Genomic DNA, 27864 nt, shown 5'->3' on the forward strand with positions numbered 1-27864 from the left:
CTATGGGAACCCATAGCATAGTGGACAACCAAGACAATTTGGATGTTGTAATCTGTTACTGGTTTTGGAGTGCTTTTACTGTTTTGAGTTCAGCCTGTTTGCGAATCCACATTTTTACGAAGTAAAACTTTGTAGAAAGCTGGCAATAGTGTAAGGTAGGCATTGAAATATTGCTGAGATATGGACATTGATCTGATGTTAAAATAAGCTACGGTGACAAAACTCTGGTAGCACCTTTTATTAACAACAAAAAAAAAGTAATATCCTATTCCATTTGGAGAAAAAGCAATTTATTTTTTACCAAGGGTACAAGAAAGTGATACGAAGTTTCCATAATGCTACCTGGTTAGCTTGCTTTAGGTGGATAATTGTGACCACTATTAACTTCTGAAGCAAACTGCGATGGTGTTCTGAAGAAATTAAGCAATTAAATGCATCTTTAAATTTTAGATGGGGATGAGAAAGATATTGTTTTGGCAAGGGGAATTTAAGTTAATGTGCCATTAGAGATTGCAAAATTTCAAGATGACCAGACAATTAAAAATAGGAAGTTTTATATATTGTACATTATAGAACATTCCTTTTCTTTTGTGAAGCTGGTGTTGGTTCTAAGTTGTAACTTACTGAAACTGTATTTCTGGTTAAACTGTTGCCTCTTTGAACATTCAAACATTTGGACATTGTTGAGCGCTTATTGTGGACATCTAGATGGATCCATATATTATCTTTGAACATCAGGTTAATAAATAAAATTTTGAAATATTGACTTGTCTGTCAATGGAGCTGGACTAGTGAATTTTAGGAAGTCTGTTGTTTGGTTTCTTATCTTTCTAGCTGGAAATGGGTATTAATAACTATCACTAAAGCAGCTTATAACCTATGAATGGACTTTAATAGATATGAAATATGCCTTGACTTGTTTTTCTCTATGTTTAGAGGTTAAAACATACCTTAAAAAAGGAAATGAATCTAAACTATGGGATGATCAAATTATGTGCTTCAGATGTCCTTTCAGAGTGGTAAGTGACAGACGTGAGGAAAACCTGGTACTGTTCAGCAGTAATTGGAGGTTCAGCAGTGGACGACATACACTTCATCATCTAAGACCACAAAATTATGTTATCGGTAATTTATGTTGTGTGTAATAAAAATTCAAACCTCGAGGCTAGTAAACATGCCAGGATTTTAACGTTAGTTAAATCTGCTAAGGTCAAACTAAATGGTAACTTCAAGGCATTACATCTTGTTGATTGGTTATAGAGCATATAAGATGTTAGAACTTTAAGGAAACATCATAGAATGTGATAAAAACTGGTATTGGATGTAATGTACTTTAACCTAATTTTTGTTGTCATTGTTCATGTGGCATTTCCTCAAGATATCCATTCCAGTGTATCTATCTGTTATATTTGCCTTTTCACTACACAAGTGATTTTTCTCCCCATTTTTTATTTTTTAAATTATTATTAAACTACTTTATCTTCAATGTCCTCAAAGTAGTTCATCTTTTTGTTGACCTGATGAATTGTATCCCAAAGCTTAGAGTGGTTGAAATTGTATCTTATGGCATTTATAATATTTGCAAGTGACAGAAAGTTTGTCTAAGTTATCGTTGTGCTGATATGGATCGAGAAATACCTTCTTTGATGGGTGTATCTAAGTCTATTTTGGAGAATGTTATATTTGTTCATCAAGATGAGGCAAATTGGCCGTTGCAAGATCCATCAACATTGAAAAAGAAATTTGATGATATATTCTCCGCAACTAGGTATGTGGCGTTCTATGATAAAGCAAATAGTTTTTCTTTAGATGATCGTTATGATTATTATAGCTGGAGTCTTTATTGAAGCTAAAAAAAAAAAAATCATTCTTAAATGATGAGTGATCTTCCTAATACTAGAGATAAATGTAGATATCAGGGTAAGCAAAATAAATTTAAGGCTGTGTTTACTAGTGTTTCTATGTCCATGTTTGACACCATTTAATCTACAGTAACTTTCATTTTCATTCCAAGCCATTGCATCCAACATCTATTTTTATTCAAAACATCATATCCAACACCCATGTTCACCTCAATATTTTCAAAACTAAGAAAAAAAGGGGATTAAAAAAAAAACAGAAAACCATATCACAAGTCATACAGATCCCTATTAACAGCAAATCCATTTTCTCAGATAGCTCAAGTCCCTATGCTCAGCTCCTGTACTTAGTATCAGTTCTTATTATTTCAGTCCCTCTATGTGTCTCTATCTATCAGGAGTTCCTACCTCCTCATATTGTAATGTTCATACTTTATTATGGCTTTGTTGTTATTGTTGTTGTTGTTGTTGTTGTTGTTGTTATTACTATTATTATAGGAAATACACAGGGTTTGTTCACCCATTCTATTTTTGAGTGGCACAATTTTTCATAAATATTATAAAAAATAGTTATATACATATTAACACAATATATATATATAATATATATACTCTATTTACCCACAAAAAATCAAACAATTCAACACAAATATTATTTTTTATATTATCTGTTGAGATATTTTAGATATTCGGTTTTAGATTTAGTAAATTTATATTTAGAGTTGGTCTTCTCTATATATTAGATTACTTAGATTTGAGTTTATCGAGTCCGTTTTGTATTGCCTATATATAGACCTCTTATTTTGACAATAAATAAGACAATTTCATTATTTTTTCCCAAAAATTTCTAACATGGTATCAAAGCCTATTTTTCTCATGCCATAGATATAGCCTACCAACCCATGTTTCTCTAGGTACATTCAGCCTACATTGTATCGGAGGTCTTGTGATTTTGAGATCATGCTATCTGCCATCTATCCGTTGCCTGCGTGCAATCTAAAATCTATATGCTATCTACCATCTGTCCGTTGTCTGTCTGTTGCCTGCGTGCGATCTGAAATCTATCTGCTATTTGTATGTTGCCTGCGTACGATCTGAAACCTGTCTGCCATCTGTCCGCTGCTTGTCTGTTGTCTGCGTGCGATTTGAAACGTGTCTGCCATCTGCCATTTGTCCGTTGCTTGTCTGTTGCTTGTGTGCGATCTGAAATTTGTCTGCGATCTGCCATTTGTCCGTTGCTTTGTTGTTTGCGTGCCATTTGTTTAGTGTTTGCGATCTATCTATTTTCGGCTCCGGTGGACAGTCATGATGTTTTCAGCTCCGGTAGAGAGTCATCTCGTTTTCGGCTCTGGTGGACAGTCATCTCGTTTTCGGCTCTGGTGGAGAGTCATCTCATTTTTAGCTCCGGTGGAGAGTCGTCTCGTTTTTTGCTCCGGTGGAGAGTCATCTCGTTTTTAACTCTGGCGAAGATTAATCTCGTTTTCGACTCCGGTGGAGAGTCATCTAGTTTTCAATTCCGGTGGGGAGTCATCTAGTTTTCGACTCCGGTGGAAAGTTATTTCGTTTCCGGCTCCGATGGAGAGTCATGTCGTTTTTGCTCCGGGTGGAAAGTCATCTCGTTTTCGGCTCCGGTGGAGAGTCAATTGTTATTTTTATTTGTATTTTTTTGCGTTTATATTCAACTTTCTCAGTAAACTCAAGTTGGTTTTTGTTATACCACTTGATTTTGAGGGGGAAATGTTGATATTTAGATATTCGGTTTTAGATTTAGTAGATTTATATTTAGAGTTGGTTCTCCATATATTGGATTACTTAGATTTGAGTTTATCGAGCCTGTTTTGTATTATTGCCTATATATAGGCCATTTTATTTTGATGATCAAGAAGACAATCTCATTATTTTCCTCCAAAATTTCTAACATTATCGAACGAGTTCCCATTTTTTAAACATAGAAAACACATTCATCCAAAACCACAAAGTGAACACACATAAATATCAGACAACGGTCTCAAATCCAAACAATCGAAAATCAAAATTTAAAATTTGGAAACTAATATTTTGTTATTATTATTATTATTATTATTATTATTATTATTAATATTATTATTATTATTATTATTATGCGTTTGTGTTTTGGTTTTGATGTTTTTCAAATGAAATAGTTGTGATGTTTGTATGGAAAATAGGGTTGGATGGGATGTTTTTGAAGGAGAATTGTGAGATGGCATTGAAAAAAATATTTAAAGAGAACAAATCCTAAGAAAATACAATACCAACGGTGTTACATTTTGCAGAGTTTTAGAGTTTATTAATAATGAAATTATGGTCTATTTATAGAGTTTGATTGGTTGTTGTTTGAATATGGATGGATTTCATAACTGGGTATCAATTTTGAATAATTCCAATAGATTTCTCTACTGTAGTGGCGGTGCAAAATCCTATGAAAGTAGGGTTTTGGCCAAATTAAAGTTAATCCTCTGTCGCAAACAGTGGCACCTGCGATCCTATGTCATAACAGCCGCTCAAAACCCCAAGAAATTGAGATTTGGGTCAAACTAGGATTTTTGATGGTGGCAATCATTTGTCACCGTTGTGGCAGCGGTAATCCTTTTCACGTTAGTGGCATCAAATTAGGGTGTCTAGTGGCGGCAATCCTCTATTGCTGCGGCACCGGCACCTGCAATCCTCAGTCGCTGTGGCGGTGCTAAACCTTAATAAGTAGAAACTCTCTTGAAATGATTGAATACTAAACCAAAAAACTTATTTAAAAATGAAAACAACTTGAACGATTGGTCGGAGGTATCCAAGGAAGATGTCACTAGAACAATTATAGCTAATCTCATATTTGGGAGGCTAGGATTCGAGTGGCAAAAGTGTGATATTTGAGGATCTCTAGGTATATTCCTAGGTTATGGGGATGTACCAGGAGAGAAGTAGCTTTGATACCATGTACATTTTGGGAGAATTTATGGTTGTTCATTAATAATGAAATTAAGGGTGTGTTGGTTTGGGGGATTGGATTAGATTTCCACTATTCATCCCATTTTTTTCCCCCAAAAACATCAAATCAAACACCTATTTTTTATTTTTTATATTATACTAAAAATCAATTTTACATTCAAAACATCACATCAACACCTATTTATATCACATCATACAACTATTCAAATTCAAAATTTTTACTATTCAAATCCCAACTCAAAATCCAAACCCCCAAAACACACCCTTAGAGTATTTATAGGTACAAGACAAAAAGATACACTAAATAATAACACCCTTATATAGTAGTCACTATGTATGCTTAACTAATAACTATCAAATTTAAATATTAATCAAAATATCTATTTAAAATATATTTTAACAACCAGAATCAAAATTAGAAATACATTTGCTGTGTAAGCTGAAATCAACTGAAATTGAAAAGCATGGAACGGTAGTTCAGATCATAACGGTTTTGAATTGAAACTATTGGAACCGGAACTGTTCCCCCAAATTGGCCAAACTGAAACTTTGACTTAGAAGGTTGAAGGTCCAATTGTGATTTCACTGATTTGACATTTTGAAAAACCAAAATTGGCTGTTTGAATCGGATGGGGAAGCCTAGTCCAAGCACCTGCAATGTATATGTATGCCCTGTTTGTAAAGCATGTTTCAAGGTACTCTAGTTTTGGAAAGGGGCATGCTTTGCAAAACACCCTTCTTACCATTACTCCATCTTGAAAACACCCCAAAAGTCTGGGTGAAGGATATGCCTAAATTTTTCTAAAGTTACCATGTAATTTAAAGGGTGTGTTACTTTGTGGGTTTGGGAGTTGGATTTTAGGTTTTGAATAATATATATATATATTGAATTGAAATAGTTAATTGATGTGATATAAATAAGTATTGATTGACGTTTTGAAGTAAAATCAAGGGTGTGTTTGCACAACAAAAGAAACCAACTCGATTCCGTCCCAATTCAAAGTACTTTTCTTACTATTTTCGTCTTTCCCACTTCAAAGTATCTTTTTCCTATTTTAGAAAAGTAATTATACACTAATTACCAAAATACCCTTAACTCGAAAAAAGATCAAAAATTCTTACACACTTCCACTAACTAATAAAATATTATTATTCTTTAATCTACTACAAAATTTCAAAAGGCCCCGTTGAATTGGGACAGGGAGTATAAAATAATACAATAATTACACACAATAATATAAAATAATCAAAATATTCAACAGTTCCTTACACGAGTATTATTTTTTATATCTCGACATATTTTTTCATACCTCACATAGAAAGTAAAAAGTTTCCCATACTTAGCACCAAAAATAACTTTATTTAAAAACATACCCTAATTTTTAGTGTAAAGTAAAAAAATAAAAAATAAATATTTGACTTGATTTTTTTAGGGGAAAATTTTATGAATAGTGAAAATCTGGTTCAAAACCCTCAAACAAACATAACCAAAGTTTTACCCGTATTTTCCTGAGTTTTTTTTTTTAATCACAATTTCTCCAAATCATGTATCATCACACTTCCGTGGATTTAAATGAACACTAGTGTTTTATTTAATCACAATTTCTCCAAAAGTGATGTGCCTCTTTGGAAAAAATTTGCGAAGATGTTCGGACATAGCCAAAGCAAAATGAAATAGATTAATATCTTCTAACCTAACATGGTCATGGTTATGTTCATTTTTTTTTTTTTATTCAAATATTTTATTTTATTTGTTCCTAATAGTATGTCATTGTTGAATCTTCTAAGGTACACAAAGGCATTGGAGGTTATAAAAAAGCTGCACAAGGATCAGGGGCAGGAGATAAAGGCGTATAAATTAAAAGTGGAGCATCTGCAAACACTAAAAGATGCAGCCTTTAAGGTTTGTTTTTATTGTCCAGTACATTAGCCGATAATTTTCTCTAACTTTCAGTGTAATTCTTACTTAAAATTCATTCGCTTTAGTTTTACTAGGTGAAATTATTTCATGGTTAATTGGTTATCTAACCATGTTATATTATTTAAAATTTATTTTAATAGAAAAACTGCAAAAGGGCAGATATGTGATTTGTCTCATTTCTATCTTTAAATTATTTTAAAACAATCTATATTCAAACCCTAAAAAAACAAGGACATAATAAAGCCTCACCTTGTACAGATATGTATCACATATTCTTATGAATTGAACCTAACTGAGTATAGTAGGAGTATTAGAGCAGTTTAATATTAATAAAATAATAATTGATAAGTTTCCTATCAGCTTTACCTTTTAGGTGTGGTGAACATGTAATATGGTCTCAAAGCAAAATGTGTTGTTTGTTTCAACTTATCAACATACCAGCTGTATCATTTTTATGACAACGGATGATTGATTACTTTATTGTGATACTATTACTAAAACATAAGTATACATGACGTCAGTGTTAGATTTACATAATTTTTAGGGATGAATAAGTTCATATTGATAGTTTTGTCTGGCTATGCTTATATAGTGTAGTGGTCTATAATGTGTTCCCAATGTCAATAAATAAAAAGTTAAACATAATAGCACCCTTTTCTGGAATATTGATATGTTAAGAACCTAAACTTTCTCTATTAGGGGGTGTTTGGTACAGAGAAATTGGGATAGAGAAATAGAAATGTCCTAATTTCCCTTGTTTGTTTGAGACGAAGAATTGAGAGTTGGGATATAAATCATTTCCTATTCCTTGATTTCATTTCTCTCCTGTATGCGGAGAAATAGAGAGAAATGAAATGGGGAGAGTTAATTATGTGTTTATTTTTTACATTTAATTTTTACGATTTAATTTGTATTTATTTGTTATGTATTTCTTACTATTATTTATTCTTTTACAATATTTATATTATACAAATCTCATGAAATTTCATATTTAAATTATTATTAAAATAAATTATCAAACTAAAAATATAATTAAAAAATACAATAATATTTTTTTTATCTAATTTATTAATTTTTGAAGATCGTTTTTTTTTTTTTTTTTTTTTTCCAATTAGCAATATAGCGTATTCTCTTTAAGCATTGTATTTTTTTTACATTTCTCAACTTGAATTCTCTGTTTTACCAAATAAAAGAATCAATTCTCATTCTCTACTCAATTCTTTTTCTCTACAATTCTATTCTCTACTGTCATTTCTCTGCAATTCCATTATGTGTGCCAAGCGCACCCTTAGCGCTTTGGTTTATTCTTTTTCTTGATATACTCCAATCCTGTAAACAATATATTTTGTTATGAATGCCATTGAAATTGATATTTAAGTAACATCAGTTAACATTTTGTATTTTCATATAGCTCCGACAAAGCATCACGCAAGATCAAGAGAAATCAGAGGTATTAAACAGTCAGATGCAGGAGCTTGACTTAAAAATTCAGAACATGGACAGGGAAATCAATCAAACTGAATCAGTGCTGAAGGACCTACAGAAATTACAAGGTCAGATAGCTACAAAGTCAGGGGAAAGAAAATCCAAGTTTGACGAACTACAGAGACGTCATGAAGCACTTACTGAGGAAAATGAAGGCATATCAAACTATACCATGATCTTGTTATTCATTGTCCTTGATTTGATGTTTCTGATTTTCCTTGTCTGGGAATAAGAGTTATTGATTCTCCTGTGTGTTATAATATATTTTTCTTCAGACACTGATGAACAACTATTTGAGTGGAACTCCAAATTTGAAGAAAAGATTGGACTTCTAGAATCCAAAATCAGGAAGTTGGAGAGAGAAAAAGATGATATAGAGGATAAAAATCGAGTTCTCGCTGATGTAATTAAAAAAAACATGGAGGAGATTGTGAAGCTTCAAGCTGCTGCTGATGTAATATTTAGGGTTCAATGGAATTAGATATTTTATTTTGATATGCACTATTGTCTTCTGTTTTGGAAACTGTCACCTTTCTTATATGATGTTCAGGCTCACACATCTTTGAAGAATGAAAGAGACTCTACAATTAAAAGTCTATTCAGAAAGTATAACATAGGTTCTCCCCCTGGTGGACCTTTTAGTGATGAGGTTGCTTTTGACCTTACTGGACGAATTCAATCCAAGTTAAAGGATCTTAACAAGGACTTGCAAGAAAAAAAGGTGCTGTTGTTTTTCTCATTCTTCAAAACGTGCTTATAAGTTAGTATTTTCTTCTGCCTTTTATTTCTGGCCTCTTTACCCTCTCAGTGATATTTTCATGCTGCTACTTTGGAGCAATATATTACCAATAACTAAAACTAGAAGACAAAGATAGCTTGATATCACTCTTTTCTTTTGAACCTGCAAAGGTAGTTCATATATGAAAGATAAAATTGCTCATAACTCTCCTGTTATTTTGAAATTCAGCGTAAAATCTTTGTATACTTTAAAAATTGCATAGCACCCCCTTATGCTTTCAGAAACGTTGCATAAAATTTCACCTCCATTAAGTCTCTCTTGTGTGATAAGAAGATGATTTCCTGTCTATAGTTTTTTTCATGGTGGACGGTTTCATGCAACATTTTTTAAAGTATAAGGTAGCGCTATGCATAGTTGTCAATCACGGATAGCGGTGCGTAGCGGTCAATATTTAAAATGCTATAGCGGGATAGCAAATAGCGGTATGACCGCTATTTAAATATTTAAGAATATATATATATATATATATAAAATTATTATATATACAAAGTTATAACAAAAATACATAAGAAGAACCTATAAATTAATTTAATAATTATCACCCAAACCAATAAAATATCAAAATATATATATATATATGATCATAACTATTAGAGAGTTATATAAGCAAAAAAATAAATTTGATCACTATAGTGTAATAGAGATATATCAAAGCTATTCAGATTCAAAATCTAATAAAATTTTATTCCTCATTTTCATTGTCTTCACTGTTTAATTACTTTTGTCTATATATTTTTTTCTTCTTCATTTTTATCAATTTATTCAATTGTATGTTCGTCACCTTGTATAATATCATTTCCCTTTTTAGAGCTAGAAGTACCTATAGCTTTCTTTCTCATTGATGTATTGATGTTTGTATCTTAGTGTAGATAGCAGACCTATTAGCATCAACAACTACTCCCCTAGTCAAATTATCATTGTCAAAGACTAACTTATCCTCCGCAATTATCAACTTCTTTAGTTAATCACTCATTGGAATCATTCAAAACAATAGGACCAATCATATCATTGCTACCATAATGATCTAACAAATTTTGGTTATACTTTATATAAATTAAATTTTGTAATTTTTGGCTTTCTAATTTGTTTATTTTCTCGAAATGAATTTAAAAATTTAGTTAAGATTTAAGATGAATGTTTTTTTTTTTGTTTATATTATAATAAAAAAGTACATTTTATAAGTTAAAGTTAGATTTCAATTATTTACTTGTTAAAGAATAATCCAATAAGCTACAATAGCGGTATAGCGTAACATAGCGGAGTGCTGCTACAGGCTGCTACACCGCTATTGCGTAAATGCGGAATTGCGGAACGGTCATAGTAGCAGAGTGCCTTTCCGCTACGCTACACCGCTATTGCGCCGCTATAGTGCACTATTGACAACTATGGCACCATACAATTTTTAAAGTTATATGGGAATTTACGCTGAGTTTCGAAACCATAGAGGGGTGTTATGCAACATTTTTGAAAATATAACGGGGCGCCACACAAATTTTAAAGTAAAAGAGGGATTTATGTTGAGTTTCGAAACCACAAGGGAGTTATGGACAATTTTGCCTATATAAAACTATGAAGGCAGTGTGGTAGAACATCACTCATGTCCATAGTTAATATGAGAAGTCTTTAGGAGCATGACTTTCTGTAGGCACTTTGAATAAATAAAAATTCATTTCCAAATTCTGTGATTATATAATGCATTAGATTGAGCAATGAGCATTATAGCATGCATAAAATTTCTATGTGGATTGTGGAACAGTTTGTGCTGAGATACACCTATAATGATGTTGTAAATGAGAGAGAGATACACCTTAAAGACTCTTGATTAACATGGGATTTGTTCTATCTTTTCGCTATCGCGAGATTTTTGCTAGTACTCTTCAGTCTCTTTTTCTCTTGCATGATATAGATACTTTTCTAGGCACAGGAGAATTGTTCCCTGTAAGATTTTCCTTGAAGTTAGGAATGGCATGGAGTCTGCATAAAAATCTCTTTTGGTAGCATTTTCCTTTTCCATCATCATAATCATTATGTGCTGCCTCTCTAACCACTTGCTTTCAATTAAGCGTCCCACTTGTGAAGGGATTGTAGGTCAAGTGGTTGAGCTACTCAGTTCACATCCTAGAGGATTGGGGTTCAATCTCAATAGAGCACAATGGTGAAAAAAAAAAAAGAAAAAAAAGAGCGTCCTCACTTCTTTATATAATTGTTTGAGAATGGTGGATTTGGCCCTAATGTTGTACTTATACTCATTCATCAGAGTGATGTGTGGGTTTTCTCTTAGTGATTCGCAGTATGCACCCTCTCCTGGAGCCCAAAATATAGCTAAGATTTCTTCACTTCCACCGTCTGTTTCATTGAAAATTCACTTCCACCTCCATTGCATTGATTTGCTTCAATGTTCAACATCATTGGATTTAAGCAGTTATTCCGACTTCTAATTGAAAAGGATTTCAGCAAGGATATATTAGTAAGTCTAACTTGGGACCATCTGATTAGGATTTTTGTCTTGTACCATGTGTATTCTCGAGGTTTAGAAATTCTACCAGGTTGTCATCGTTGTTTACGTAGCGTGCACTTTTTTCTGCCATTCTCTTGGGAATCTGTTGTTCTAAATCCATTTCAGAGACCATCATCTGATTCTTGTTAACAATCTGGGATTTCCATTGCCCTACTAAATAGATATGAAATGCTGCTTGTTGAGAGACTCTGGGAAGTTGAGTACAAGTAAACTCATACTATACCTGGTTTTGCTATGTTTCATCTACCATTATCTATTAGATTCATAGATTCAACAGTTCAGTTTAATTGATTAAATAGAAAACTCTATGCCATAGAAATGAACTAGTAGAATCCTAAAATTTCAATGCAATTTGCATCAACATATTGGTGAGATTTTAAGAATATAAAGATTCAATGTTTAAAACATAATAATTATTTTATAGAAAGGATATTGGATTAATAACAAATTAAATGGTGATGTGAAATTTATATTGCCAAAATTGTGTTTAAATATAGAATAGTGATATGCAGGCAAACATGTATACTGGAAATGTGATGACTTATATGTAGGAAACCCAAGCAAGATGTGGATTATAGAGTGCCAGCAACTATGTTATATCTTATAATACTTTAAACCTGAAATTGGGAAAGTTTAGTTATTTAATTGGGTAACCTTTTTCCCTAATTTCATTGGAGATAACTTCCAAATGAAATAATATTCATTTGTTTTTCCCACTTCATGATTGTATCTGATATTTGGTTGGCAAGATAATGATATGTTGAAATCCTGATTCTTGGAGCTGTATGACTAGTTTGACTTGGTGCTTTACAACCCTGTTTTCAGTCTTGTGGGCTTCATTAGGTTGTTCATCTTTTGGCTATGATTTCAATATGATGGGTAGTTGTCTGACATCTTGTGTTATACAGAAATCTAATGATGTAAAACTTGAAATATCGTGGGATCAATACATGCATGCAAATGACCGTTGGAAGGAGATTGAGGCTCAAAAGGAGGCTAAAGCAGATGTGAAGGTTTGAGTTTGAGATAGATTCCTTTTTTTTTTTTTTGCATGCCTTTACTTGTAATTATTATGTCATCTGATTTGTCAGGCTGGCATTTTGAAACGAATTCAAGAGAAAGCAATTGAGCATGACACTTATGAAGCCCAGATTTCTTCCGTGGATGTTGCTATGCTTGATGAGAGAGAAAGGAACCTGGTAAAATCAGTGCTTATCAACCTTTAGGAAGTTTCATCGTTCTTTGCATAAATTAACATCTTCATCTTAGTCATGCAGCAAATTGAGGTAGAAAGGAAATCTAATCAAGTTGCTGCTAAAGATTTTGATTTGCTTATAAGACAAAAGCAGCGTGAATGTTTTACTGTGGATCAAGAAATCAAGGCTCTTAGTCAGGAAAGGGATGCCATGAATGCTGATTCCCATGACCGAGTCGTTATTTCTCTTAAGAGATCTGAGTTGGAAAACCACAAAAAAAAACACAAAAGAATGCAAGTTTCATAAACTTAAATCTGAGATCTTTCAATTTGCTAATTGGTTTATACAATAACTGTTTGATCTTGCAACTGCTTTGTTTACATTATGCAGAGTGGATGAATACAAGGACAAAATTCGACGTGTGCTGAAGGGTAGAATGCCTCCGGAAAAGGATTTGAAGAATGAAATTGTTCAGGTCGAAAGGTTGTGAATTTCTCTTTCATCTTTTCTTCAGTAGGTTGGATTTACTTTCTGACGTTTAATAACACACTTATAACTTCCTTGATGTCATAAAAGGCTCTATCTCATATCTTTCCAGTAGATGCTTTTTAACTATTATCGAATATTTAGCTTTTGATCTATTTGTCATCTCTTACATAGTTTGTGTATATGGGAGTTACATGAAGGCTCCTCCTGTTTTTGGTCTCTGATGTAATTCATCTTATTTATATCTTAGAGATTTCTTCCTTCCACTGACCTAGACGTATTTTTAACGAATCTCCTTGGCCATTTAATTTCTTGTTTGTTTTTTAAAAATAGTTTATGTTGACATCTATAAGAGTGAAAAACGGTTTACCTGTTTTTGAGATTTTCTAATATCCAATGTTTGGTGCCCAACCACCCAAAACTTAAGAGGAAAATTTCAAGGTTGATATAATTTATTGAGGTGTACTAGTACTGTGCTCTAATCATATTTCTTGAGACCTTTGCACTAAGAGTCACTGTTACCTCAAAGTGTAAAAGAAAAACTTGGAAATCTCAATATTCTTGCTATTCTGGACTTTTTTTTTTTTTTTAATTTTTTATCTTCATGTGGATTCAGTTCTCTCCGGAGAGAGTATGATGATTTAGACAAGAAGGCTGGTGAAGCTAGGAATGAGGTCACTACGGTGAAGTTAAAAGTAGATGAAGTGAACAGTAATTTGTCCAAATTCCACAAGGACCTGGAATGTAAGTTATATTCGGTTTTGTTTTTTTTTTTTTTTTATTTATTTATTTAATTTTCAAGTTCTTGGACTGCAAATGTTCTTACTTCTCTTCAAGTTTTCAATGTGAAAAATTTGTGCTTTAGGTGCTTGTAATACTTATGCAAACTATTTGTATCTAATACAAAAATTCCTTTATTCTGGAGAGGCAGCACCTAGGTTGTTCACTTTTCTGTTTTGTTTTGTTTAAATTTCTGAACTATAGTATTGTGCATTCTTAGGCTCTTTACCTTGCAACGATTCTACTCTTAAAAAAAATTTTAATTATGGATTGTTCTGACTTCTGAATATGCTACAGCAAGACAGAGATTTATCGAATCTAAACTTCACTCATTGGGCCTCCAGCCTGCTAGTATTGACTCCTATCTTAAAATATTAGAGGCTGCCAGAGAAAAGACCGATGTCCAGAAAAGGTTGTGCTTGCTCATTCATTTGTGATAGTCTTCTTTGTGGATTGTTTCTATATGCTCAGAGATTGCAAATCAATGCAGTAAATATAACATTGCTGATGGCATGAGCCAAATGTTCGATGCGTTTGAAACCGTTGCTCGGGCTCATCATATGTGCCCTTGTTGTGAGAGATCCTTTTCTGCAAACGAGGAAGATGAATTTGTTAAAAAGGTTATGTTACTGGATCTTTTTTGGCAATGAGGTGCCATTCACTTTATAATGTTTAACCGATGATGTACTAAATCCAATTTAACATCTCACAGCAAAGAGTGAAAGCAGCCGGTTCTGCTGAGCGATTAAAAGCACTGTTAACAGACTCTTCAAATACTGATTTTCAATTTCAACAACTAGACAAGCTTCGAGTGGTCTATGAAGAGTATGTCAAAATTGGCCAGGAATCAATTCCTCTTGCCGAGAAAAGCTTGAATCAATTAAATGAAGAAATGGACCAAAAGAATCAGGCTCTTGATGATGTAATTATTAACTTCGGTATTTTTCTTTTAGTTGTGTACTTGACGACCATATTTTTGGAACTTTTTTTTTCAAGATTTTCTATGAGAGTTCCCCTTCTAAACGATTGCCTTTGTTTTACTATTACTTGCTACTTTTTCTAAGTTATTGATTGCAGATAAAAATTATGAATATACCCAATCTACTTGGGTGTTTTCAGTTTTCAATATATATTTTTTTTCTTTTAATATGTTTTGTGTTTGTGTTTTTGTTTAAATAGTAGTTTGATGTGATGTTTTGTGAAAGGATATAATTTATTTTAATTGGAGTAGAGAGCATGGGGAATTAATAGTAAAAAGACAGAAAAAAAGTTGCAAAAAGAACAAAGCCATTGTGATGTGACTGGAGTTATACTAACCTATTGATCCTGTTTTACTTATAATGAATCATTGTGGTTGTATCGAGATATTTAAGATTTGTAGTTTTTGTGTATGTTATTAGGTAAATGAGTGGTTATTACTCTCAGAAGTATGGGATCAGCGTAATATTAGCATGAGGTGCCTTAACTAGAAGCATACACGAACATACCTTATCTTAACATTTTACTTCTTCATGATCAGTACCCAACCACATCTTACCTAGTAGGCTACTATCCATGAGACTGATCCAGATCATTTATTTTAGTAATTATGGAAAGGCCAAGGTATCATCACGAGCTCTTATTATTTGCCATATTCATTCAAATAGGTTGACAAGTAATCTCACAAGCTTGGGTCGCTAGAAAAGCTTCATTTTTGCTAGTTTTTCAATAAATTACGATCAAACCCAGTTTTTTGTAGTAACATAATATACCTTTCTGTTCTCACTAGTTTATGCTGTTAGCAGTTCACAATCGTGATAGTGGGGCCTTTCTGCAGTATCTTCTGTTGTATAACAGAACCTCCTGTGGTAATCTTGATTAAAAAGAATCTTCTAATTGTAACAATTTCTAAAGATTATTATAATTGAGGCAGAATCATTATTTTTTTTTTATACTGGTCTATCTGTTGGCGTACATAAGTTTGAATATGGTGATTGCTTGAGATCTCTTTATAAGCAGCTGTCTCTCTCTCTCGCTCTCTCTCTCTATATATATATGTATAGTTTATACGCAGGCCTATAGTCTTAATGATCCTTTGTTTTTTGAAATTTTGGAATGCCATGAGTGAGAATTCAAAGTGAGCGTCTAGTATCTTCTGTTGTGAACCACAGTTAGCTCTTAGTTTCTTACAAGCAATTTAATACAGGTTGTGGGTGTTTTAGCTCAAATAAAGGCTGAAAAGGATTCTGTTGATGAGTTAATGCAACCAGTAGAAACTGCTGATAGGCTGTTCCAGGAAATACAAGCTTTGCAAAAACAAGTAGGTGAGTTGGAATGCAAACTTGATATTCAAGCTCGGGGTGCCAAATCTCTTGAAGATATAACGTCAGAGCTGAAAATGTTGGAAAGAACTAGGTCGGTTGGCTCCTTTCCCTGGAATAATAATAATTATGTTTTAATATTTTATGAATCTGAGTTTTCTCTCTTTTTTATTTTATTTACTGCCTTGTGACCATCATATTTAGATTGATGAAGTCATCAACCATGGCCATATAATATTTGGTTCTATGCAGTAATCTGTATATTTTTGTGTTAATCTGATGCAGGAATTCCTTGGTTGATGATGTGGACAAATTAAGAACTGATCAAATGGCCATGGGCAATGAATTGACAACCCTTCAACTACGGTGGAGTAGTGTGAGAGAAGAGAAAATTAAGGTTGCGAATACTTTATCCAATGTTAAGAGAGCAGAGGAAGAGCTGGATCGTCTTACTGAAGAGAGAAATCAGATTGACCTTGATTTAAAGGTAGTTCTTGGAGTGGCAGAATCACACCCCCGTTTGCTACAGAATGCATGTTAGATCAAAACTTTCTAAGATTTTCTCTAATTTTTCTATCAATTCTCTCTACCCATGCCACCTCTGTCCCCGATCATGAAACTTTGCCATGACCCTCGCTTTGGTAATTTAAAAAGAGGATGTTAATTTTTTCCTGTGAAAATTATTGTTTAGAATCTGTTTGGTTTGAGTCATAAGCAGCCGATCTGCATTATCATAATTAAAAACTAGAGGTCTTTTTGTATTCTCTTGTATATCTACATAGTGCCTTTGGCTCTCATTTACTTTGTTGACAAACATTTGGACTGTGTTTGCTTTCTATTCTGCAATTATTTTAACCATGTAAAAGCGCACACCGCGTGACTATAATGTCCAAAGTGACTTTGTCTTACACGCATTTGTAAGTGTGCTACAATAATTATTAAATAACTATCTCACCTAGAAGCTTAAGGTGAGATAGTTGTTTGACATGGTATCGGAGCAGGAGATAGTTTAAGCTCTTAGGTGAGATAGTTATTTAATAATAATTAGAACTTAAAAAGTATTCACTCTCAAGGACTGGAAAATGTTAAAAAAAACAAATATTGTAGAATGGTAGGATTATGCAATTATTTGATGGATTAGTTTTTACCCACTAATATTTGGAGCTAAAATGAAATAATCAATATAGATTTGATTACTCTTGTCATATAAACTTAATCTAGAGGATTTAGTATGTGCTGATGATAGGACTGCCTATCACCATCACAAAATTTTATACTTATTATTATTCAATTGAAGGAAATAAGAGACTTCAGATCTCGCGTACATATCCATTTCTAATTGAAAGATACAGAATAAACTTTACTAGGAAACGCTTGTACAGGGAATACTTGAAAAATAATTCCTATTCAAGTTGGAGACATTTGAATTGTGTTTCACTTCTTATGTTTCTATATGAATTGAGTTACTCTCATGCCTTAGTGAGCACATTGATTACTTTGTTATATAAGAATGGCTGATAGAAGTGATTCTTCTGTTTTGTTGCTATCTCCATGACTACATCTAATATTTCAACATGACATTTGTTTCTGTTAGTTAAAATTTCGAAAGTGACAAGCAGGCCATGACCACTACACCATTAGTCTTACTTTTTGATATTTTTATGAGATTAAGACCTGCTGTGGCCTATCTTCCTAGGAATTGGAATATGTTATATGTTTTGAATTGTAGTATTGGGCTATGCCCATTAGCCTAGCCCATTAGATTTCGTATTGGCGTTTTTGTTGTACTTCAATTTGTGGTTGGGAAAGAATTAGGGTGTGTTCTTTTTGTGAAAACAAACCAATACATTTCCCCCCAAAAATTAATATATTACCCACTCATTACTTTCCTATTACCTACAGAATTCCATTTACGTTACATAAAAAAATATCCCTTCAAACTATTTCACAAAACAAACACACCCTTATTCTTCACATGGTATTACAATATTCATATGAATACATAAATATAGTCTCTGTTCACCATTTCTGATTTCCTTCATATTGTTTTTCTTTTATTTTGGTCAATATGCAGCATTTGGCGGAAGCTGTTGATCCTTTATTAAAGGAGAAAAAGAAACTGCTTGATGACTACAACAATTTGGAAGTCAAGCTTAATCATGAATATGAATTGCAGGCCGATCACTGCAGAAAGTGCCAAACGGAAGTTGACACACTGCTTAAGATGTATTCTACAATTAAGGAGTATGTTTTCTTGGACATAAGATCTAATATTGGTTTTCTTTTGTTAATATCTTCCATAATTAGGTCTATTTGTCAGATATGATAGCCAGAATAAGGGGGAAAGATTAAGAACTTTACAAGAAAAGCAAACTGCAACCGAATCTGAGATACAAAGTTGCGGGATGAGAATGAATGAACTTTTGAAAGAACTAGAAAAGAGCAGAGACCTGATACGCAAGCAGTCAGACTTAAAGCGTAATATTGAGGAGAACATAGAATACAGGAAGTTGAAGTCTCAAGTGGAACAGCTCACTCATGAGATTGAATCACTTGAAGAGAATGTATTGAAAATTGGTGGGGTTTCCAAAATTGAAGCTGTTCTTCGCAAGCTATCGCAAGATCGGGAAAGTCTCCTTACTGAGGTTTGAGCAATTCTATAATATAATATAATTTTATATTTATTTTTATTTTTATTTTTTTAGTTTTTATTAATGTTGCATTGTGATACACCATCAGATAGCCAAGTAAATGTAATTGAGGAATTGAAGCTGATTTTGGTGGGTCATTATGGTGATGATCTAATGAATTGAATTCAGAGTAATTTCTTTGTTGGTGGTTATGGCACATAGAAGATCATATGCTGTAGAGATAATGGCCATCTTACATGTCCTTGGGTGGTAAAATGTAGGATGAAATGAAGATTATAAACATTATTCTGAATCCAAATAATTAATCTGCAAAGGAAAACTGATTCACCTATTTGCTAAGCCGAAGCTATCACCAGCCAAAAACTCACTTGTTTCCTTTGACTTAGATGAAACCTTTATCCGTGGCCTTTGCCTCTAGTTGAATTGGCTGGTGGTGTGATCCTAGATGGCGCCGCTGTTGGGTTTGAGGCCGTAGATTCAATATTCACCGCGGCTGCGTCGGTGCATACTGTCACTGACAATCTTCACGCATCATCACCATTTGAGTCATCAGAATGGCAATTTGTTCTCGATAAGTTTCAAACTTTGTTGTGCTGTCACAACAGATATAAGTCTTCGGCTCCCTCAAAATCCCAACTGATTCTTCCAAGTCATCTAGGGATTGTACTACTCAGGTAGTGGTAGGTATAAATCTGTCAAAAGGTGATCTGACAAGTCCGACTAATTAATAGAATGTAGGATAGAACGAAAAATAATGTACTTTATTCTGAATTCGAAGAATTAACTTGAAGAGGAAAACCAATTCTCCCTTTTACCAAGCTGAAGCCTTCACTCAACCAAACGCTTAATAATCCGCTTTGACTTAGGTAAATCCCTTATATTCGAGCCCATTTACGTGGATTCAAGAAACTAAATAAAAGACTAAAAGGGTAAGTTCAAATTAAATAAAACTATTACATTTTGAGAGAATTTATGAGTTGTTTATTAATAATAAAAATTAAGATCTATTTATAGACTTGGTACAAAAATAACCAACTCAAATAATGACCTAATCTAGTAGATATGACTAAATAATAACCCAAGTAACTTTAGGCATATCTAGATTTGAGTTGGACATGAGTTTTAATGAATATATTATTATTTTGGTTGATTATGATATAAAGTAAGTGTATTTTTTAAAGTATATGGTTAAGTTGATGACGTGAGAGAACTTTTGATAAATTGAGTGTGCAAGTAGTAGTAACTGTCAAAGAATAGCTGAGTTATAATGTTGTTGAGATATTTTAGATATTTAGTTTTAGATTTAGTAGATTTATATCTAGATTTGATCTTATTCATAGATTAGATTACTTAGATTTGAGTCTATCGAGTATATTTTGTATTGCCTATATATAGGCTCTTTATTTTGATTATCAAGAAAACAAGCTTTAGAGTTTATGCAAAATATTTTAACATGGTATCAGAGCTTTATGAATTTTTCTAGGATTTTGTAGTCTTCTTCAAGCAGCCTTCATCGCTGTGTTTTGTTTTGGCCTTAATTGCTGTGAATTTTTCTTCTTTACTAAGTCATGTCTGAAACCATCTCCAACCCTTTCGAAGAATTTAACTCTATTCAGAAAATTGGAGAACTGCAGAATATCCGGGCATCCAATGGGTTCAATAGCGAAGAAATTGAGAGATTGAGAAGTTTGTTGGGGACTCTTGAGAAGCCTTCTGGAACATATTCAATAGCTCTTTTAGGTAATCTTGTGTGCATGAATGTCTTAGACAAATTATGTACCAACTCTTGGATCATGGACTCCGGTGCTGCAGACCATATGACCCCCACATCTCAACTCTTCCACACCTATACCCCATGTCCAATGGTTCCTTAGCCAATGTTGCAGGGATTGGACATATACATATCACACTTAGCCTTATCCTTAAAAATGTTCTCCATGTGCCCAAATTGTCAACAAGCCTTGTTTCCATTCAAAAGTTGACTCATGATCTTAAATGCTATGCTGTTTTTTGCTCTTCTTATTGTGTTTTTCAAGACCAGGACTCGGGGAAGAGGATTGGACTTGCTAAGGAAAGGAACGGTCTTTACCACCTTGAACCATCTAAAAAACCTAAGAGTAACTTGTCTTCTTCTATCCTTAGTTCCTCGAATAAAGATGCCATTTGGCTATATCACCTACGTTTTGGTCATCCTTCTTTTAGGACTTTAAAAATAATGTTTCCTCATATGTTCCAAGGATTAGATATTTCTGAATTTCATTGTGACATCTGTGAATTGGCAAAACATACCAGTGCATCTTTTCCTATTAGCAATAAAAGAAGTTCTCATCCTTTTCAGTTGATTCATAGTGACATATGGGGTCCTTCCACTATACCTAATGTTTCTGGGGCTCGTTGGTTTGTGTCCTTAATTGATGATTGCACTCGGGTCACATGGCTCTTTCTTCTTAAACAAAAATCTGATGTTAGCACTGTTATACCTAATTTTCATTCAATGTTTCAAAATCAATTTGGGGTCAAAATAAAAAGATTTAGAACAGACAATTCTAAAGATTATTTCAATCAGATTCTGTCACCTTACTTTCAATCACGGGATTATCCATGATTCATCATGTGTGGAGACACTTCAACAAAATGGGGTAGCTAAAAGAAAGAATAGGCATTTACTCAACACCACCCGAGCCTTACTGTTTCAAGGGAATGTTCCTAAGTCCTATTGGGGAGAAGCCGTTCTTACTGCCACGTATATGATAAATAGATTTCCCCCCATGGGTTAGAAAACAAAAGCCCCGTAGCGGCCCTTCATAGCTTTTACCCTCACTTTAAAACCTCAAATGGCATCACTCCTAGGGTATTTGGGTGTACCGCCTTTGAGGGTCATGTCCACAAACAACATAGAGGGAAGCTAGACCCTAGAGCCATCAAATGTGTTTTCCTCGGTTACTCATCTACTCAAAAGGGATACAAATTTTACAACTCCTTGGCCAAAAAATTTTACATCTCTGCGGATGTCATTTTCATAGAAAATAGACCTTTTTTGTAGTCCTCTCTTCAGGGGGAGATTTCAATGATGGAAGATAGTACTTGTGAGTCTTTCGAATCACTTAAAACCCTTGACCTTCCGCATGTGCCACCCCGCAGTCACTCAGAACAAAACCCTCCTCATGTTCCGGTTGAACTTGAATCCTCTGAACTAGTCACATCTGAGTCACCCGATCCTGTCACTGAACCCATATCATCTCCTTCTCCAACCAACATCACTCACAATTTTCCAAAGTTTCCTCAAGTGTATTCAAGGAGAAAGATCGTTCCTGAACTGACACAAGTCCAAGAATCCAATCCAAATTCTGAGAAAGAAATCACGGTAAGATCATATCCACCTTTACACACAATCTGTTGAATAGTCCACTGATTCAACTACTATTCTGGATCTTCCCATTGCTGTTAGAAAAGAAACCAGAGAATGCACTAAACGACCACTCTATCCTCTATCTCACTATGTCTCTTTTAAGCGCCTATCGCCATCCCAAAAGGGATTCATTATGAGTTTGAACACCATTGCCATCCCTCACAATGTGTCTAAGGCATTGTCAAAAAGGGAATGGAGGGATGCAATGAGAAAAGAGATGAATGCATTAGAGAAGAATAAAACATGGAAGATCGTTGATAAACCAAAGGAAAAAAATATTGTTGATTGCAAATGGATTTTTATATTGAAGTACAAGGCTGATGGATCCCTTGAAAGATATAAAGCAAGGTTAGTAACCAAAGGATACACTCAAACTTATGGGGTGGATTATCAAGAAACATTTGCTCCAATTGCAAAAATGAACACAGTAAGAATTTTGTTATCATTGGCTGCCCACTTTAATTGGCAACTGCTACAATATGATGTTAAGAACGCATTCCTCTATGGTGACTTAAATGAGGAAATCTACATGAACATTCCACCAGGATTTTAAGGGGACACTGGTAACAAGGTGAGCAAACTAAAAAAAGCCCTTTATGGGTTAAAACAATCTTTTAGAGCATGGTTTGGCAGATTTGCAAAAGTCATGAAGGAATTTGGGTACAAACAAAGCCAAGGTGACCACACGCTTTTCATTAAGCATTCAACTGTAGGGGGAGTGACTGCTCTTTTAGTTTATGTGGACGACGTCATAATGACTGGAAATGATGAGAAAGAGAAGCATGAATTAAAGCTGAGACTAATGAAAGAATTTGAAATAAAAGAACTAGGGAAATTGAAGTATTTCCTCGGTATTGAGGTGGCATATTCCAGAAAGGAATCTTCATATCTCAACAAAAGTACGTGCTTGATTTATTGGCAGAAACAGGGAAGATTGGGTGTAAGCCGATTTCTACTCCAATAGATCCAAACTATAAATTGGGAGAAGCTAAACAAGAACCAGTTGTGGATAAAAGAATGTACCAGATGTTGGTTGGCAGACTTATATACCTTGCTCACACTCGACCAGGCATAGCATATTCTGTAAGTTTGATCAGCCAATTCATGCATGATCCAAGAGAACCTCATCTTCAAGCTGCTTACAAGGTACTGCACTACTTGAAAGGCAATCCAGGGAAAGGAATCTTGTTCAAAAGGAATGACACTCTTAATTTGGAAGCCTACACCGATGCTAACTATGCTGGCTCCCTAGTGGATAGAAGATCAACTGCAGGGTATTGTACTTTTCTTGGAGGTAACCTAGTGACATGGAGGAGCAAGAAGCAGAATGTAGTGGGCAAGGTCATCAACAGAATCAGAATTTAGGGCAATTGCTTGAGGATTATGCGAATTACTTTGGCTGAGGATCATTTTGGATGATTTGAGAGTCAAAAGGGAGGGTCCTATGAAGCTTTACTGTGACAATAAGTCAACTATTAATATAGCTCATAATCCTATACAACATGATAGGACAAAGCATATTGAAATTGATAGACATTTCATCAAAGAAAAACTAGATGAAGGGTTAGTATGTATGTCCTATGTTTCATCAGAGAGACAATTAGTCGATGTTCTAACAAAAGGGATGAACAGTCCGAGTTTCCATGATCTTGTATCCAAGCTGGGAATGGAAGACATCTATTCCTCAGCTTGAGGAGGAGTGTCAAAGAATAGCTGAGTTATAATGTTGTTGACATATTTTAGATATTTAGTTTTAGATTTAGTAGATTTACACCTAGATTTGATCTTAATCATAGATTAGATTACTTAGATTTGAGTCTATCGAGTATATTCTGTATTGCCTATATATAGGCTCTTTATTTTGATTATCAAGAAAACAAGCTTTAGAGTTTATGCAAAATATTTTAACAGTAACATATTTGTAAATAAGTTTGTTATTGAAGGGTATAGATTAAGAAGTGTGTAAGAGTTATTTGCTATTAATGGAAAGTGTATACTTTTTGTGGACAAACAAAAAAGGAAAACAAGCATAGATTTGGTGGACAGAAAGAGGAATTATCTGATCTAATATATATGTCGAAATAATAACTATCAAATCTAAATAGTATTAACCAAAATATCTAACTTAAATATATCTCAACATAAAGAAAAGCCCACCATTGATACATTAACCTTGTGCCACGATCAAGCCTACATGAATTCGGTCCTTTCCTCATTTGGCATAAACCTTAATATGGTCTGAGCTTATATCATTGAGCATGTTCTCCTTGGATTCACAGTGCTCCATTCCCCTCGAAATTGAACTCAAAACATCAATAATCCTGGCATCACTTTTCACCACATCTCTCGCTTGGAAAATGAATTGGTTGACTTCATTGCAAAATGTGGAGAGGTTTCAGTTATCTCTCAATTTGACTGTAGCTTCAGAAATTCCAGTTTTGTTCAGATCTTTTTGATGGAGCCCCTGTCTCAGCTCCTTTGCCCCATATTAACTTCAGGCCCCTACTATCTTAGTCCCTCCTTGTGTCTCCTTATGCCTCTTATCTATCAGGAGCTCCTTCTCCTCATGTTGCAGTCTAACTCATCTCTAATTTTGTGTACTATATTTTTTGAAAAGAAATTATTTTGTAATTTTCTTCTATGATGCTATTCTGGTTGTTTGAATGTAGGACTTTGTGCTTTATCACCGTTTTGAATTTTGATTGTTGGTTTCCGTAGCTAAGAGTATAATTGTTCCTTTCAGCTGAACAGGTGCCGTGGAACCTTGTCTGTATACAGGAGCAACATTGATGGGAACAAAGCTGATCTTAAGCAGGCACAATACAAAGACATTGACAAACGTTATTTTGATCAGCTAATTCAGCTGAAGGTGATTTCAAATTAAGATTCTTAGCCTTCTCTTTCTAGAAAAGATAAACAAATGGCAACCTATGTGATTCTCTGTTGTAAATCTGAATTTTTTCTTAACAGACAACTGAAATGGCGAACAAGGATCTAGACAAGTATTACAAAGCACTTGACAAGTAAGTGCATCGGTATTTATTAGTCATCTGCAGATGTGTGCTTTTTGATTCCTAAAATTATTCTGAAATCTTTCCTCTTTGGTGACATAAGAAAATTATGAGTTTAAGTGTGAATGTTGGTATGAGCAGTAGAGGTATACTTCATTGATTGAAGGTTTTCGTATTGTACTTCTGCTTTTGGCTGATAAATATACTGTGGATACACTTGGCGATACAAATCACACTTGTGCACTAATGTTGTTTCAAGTGTTCTAGAGTTTTCATTGTTCAGTCTTTTGTGCAGTCCTTGCTGTGCTTGTACATTGCACTTCTGTTTTATGCCTTGATCTTATACTTCACATACAGTACTTCCTGTAATTGAATAGGACTCAAGATTTCTTGAGATATTTTAGATGTTTAATTTATGGTTCAGATTAGATTTTTATTATCTAGATTGTCATTATTTGGTTATTTCTATTTGATTAAATTGTTATTATTTGAGTCTATCGCATTTGCGTGTCTATTTATAGGCTACTTGTTTTATTTTAATAATATGCAATTCTAAATATTCTACAAAAGGTAATATAGTATCATAATCATGTTTCTCCGGATACACTCAACCTGGAATGTGTCCGGAGGTTTCCTGATTTTGAAATCTGCCTGCAATTTCTCGTTTGTTAAGTTTATTTTTCGTCAAATTGGGTGTATTTGTTTACTATTTTGGTTTAAGATATTTTTTATGTGAGTATAGAGAATCGTATCGGTAATGTAAAAAATAATATTTTGTATTTAATGTTGACATTTTGTGTGATGATATAATATATATTATATAAATTCGAAATCATGTCGGGTAAAAAAATGGTCGGGCAAACAAACCCTTTGTTTTTCGGTTTCAATAAATTTTATGCTCGGCCATTGATTGTTTTCGTGATTCTACTCAGAGCCTTGTTTTCGACTATATTGAGGTCTCGTTTCTGATTCTAACTCCGTTATAAGTGAGTCTTGACTCTGTTGTGAGCGAGTTCCGTTTTCAACTCTAACTTAGTTGATAGTGTTGTTTATGAGTATGAAACACCCCAGCCCGCAAGCGACGCTGGCCGAGCGTGTCGGGATTAAGCTAGCCCCACAGGTCAAAACGAGTCTTTCCAGTGAGCTTTTGTCTTCACTCATGCATACTTTGGAGACTTCCCAATGTCACCCTTCTTGAAATTACTCTAGAGCAAACACGTTTAATTTTAGAGTTCCTTCAAGTGGAATTCCGAAAAAAAATGTGCACATTATTGACATGAGTAGTGTATTTAAGCCACTTAATCTCTATTTAATTTTGGATGAATCTCGGATACCCTAGCACCGTCTCATCTAAACACGAGAATTGACCTAGCACTAGCCCAACTCGAGGTATCACACTGACATAATGAACAAGTTTTGATCTTTCTTAGCAAACTCTAATTGTTTGCTCGTCACCACTTGAGCTTGAGAGGATGTTGAGATATTTTATATATTTAATTTATGGTTTAAATGAAATTTCTATTATTTAGATTAGATCGATATTATTTGGTTATTTATATTAGATTAGGTTATTATTTAGTCCATTGAGTTATCGCCCTATTTATAGGCTAATGATTTTATTATACTACTTGTAAATTTTGCTAACAGTTTGTGGAGGATTTCAAAGACTATTTTTATGGCACACTTATCTTGCATAATACATGCACCGGGTGATAATACTTACACAAACCATTTTATTTCATGTTAGAGCACTGATGCGTTTCCACTCAATGAAAATGGAGGAGATTAATAAGATCATACGAGAACTGTGGCAGCAGACTTACAGGGGACAGGATATAGACTATATCAGTATTCACTCAGATTCTGAAGGTGCTGGTACTCGATCTTACAGTTATAAGGTAATTTAAGCAGCTTCTTATCTGATCATGTGCCTTTCAATTTATCGAAAAATGGCTACTATGTTACTTCTGCAGTTCTGCTCGGACATATTCAATCAAATGCCAGCATTTGTTCCTTGACTCATTCCAAGCTATACTACCTTAGCCTTAAATGTTAATTTTAGCCTATAACTGAGGATATTTCTGTACTTCATGATATTTATAGTGAGAAGTTACTGTGTCACGGTTATTTCCCATGATGAAAGTACTTCATTTCTATTTTCTTCTTGTCAAAACCTTTTCATAGATAGCAGCTGGAATAGTTTACTAGCAAAATTCATAAAATCTAATTCAATCTCATCTATTCTCTTTGTTATGCTTGATTCTGCCTTGACCAATTTATATGTGATGCAGGATAACATTTTACTTCTGCTTTCTAAAGAATGCACTTGTGTAATTAAAAATGAACATTGTTATGAAACACCAAGTATAAAATAAATCTCAACTTTTATGTGCGACCACAATTTTAAATTTTGTGACCTTGCATGACTAGGTTATTAATGCTCTATACCTTTCTATCTTTCACCATGGTGTTTTTCTATTGATTTTTT

General features: G+C 33.8%; 1 protein-coding gene across 1 annotated transcript in view; it reads left to right on the forward strand.

The window, feature by feature from the left end:
• Positions 1–27864, forward strand: part of LOC127249229 (DNA repair protein RAD50) — a 32523-nt gene that overhangs the window by 1406 nt on the left and 3253 nt on the right. The window contains exons 4-23 of the mRNA XM_051271942.1: positions 1593–1768; positions 6609–6723; positions 8153–8381; positions 8502–8680; positions 8777–8947; positions 12452–12556; positions 12635–12742; positions 12821–13032; positions 13130–13222; positions 13842–13969; positions 14303–14417; positions 14496–14625; positions 14718–14927; positions 16191–16399; positions 16591–16792; positions 18380–18549; positions 18626–18950; positions 25109–25234; positions 25336–25388; positions 27124–27274. Of these exons, the coding sequence (XP_051127899.1) occupies positions 1593–1768; positions 6609–6723; positions 8153–8381; positions 8502–8680; positions 8777–8947; positions 12452–12556; positions 12635–12742; positions 12821–13032; positions 13130–13222; positions 13842–13969; positions 14303–14417; positions 14496–14625; positions 14718–14927; positions 16191–16399; positions 16591–16792; positions 18380–18549; positions 18626–18950; positions 25109–25234; positions 25336–25388; positions 27124–27274 (3207 nt within the window). The remainder of the gene's footprint in view (positions 1–1592; positions 1769–6608; positions 6724–8152; positions 8382–8501; positions 8681–8776; positions 8948–12451; positions 12557–12634; positions 12743–12820; positions 13033–13129; positions 13223–13841; positions 13970–14302; positions 14418–14495; positions 14626–14717; positions 14928–16190; positions 16400–16590; positions 16793–18379; positions 18550–18625; positions 18951–25108; positions 25235–25335; positions 25389–27123; positions 27275–27864) is intronic.

The sequence above is a fragment of the Andrographis paniculata genome, unplaced genomic scaffold (assembly GCF_009805555.1).
Source record: "Andrographis paniculata isolate CXL003 unplaced genomic scaffold, ASM980555v1 Contig35END, whole genome shotgun sequence".
In the NCBI taxonomy this organism is placed as follows: domain Eukaryota; kingdom Viridiplantae; phylum Streptophyta; class Magnoliopsida; order Lamiales; family Acanthaceae; genus Andrographis; species Andrographis paniculata.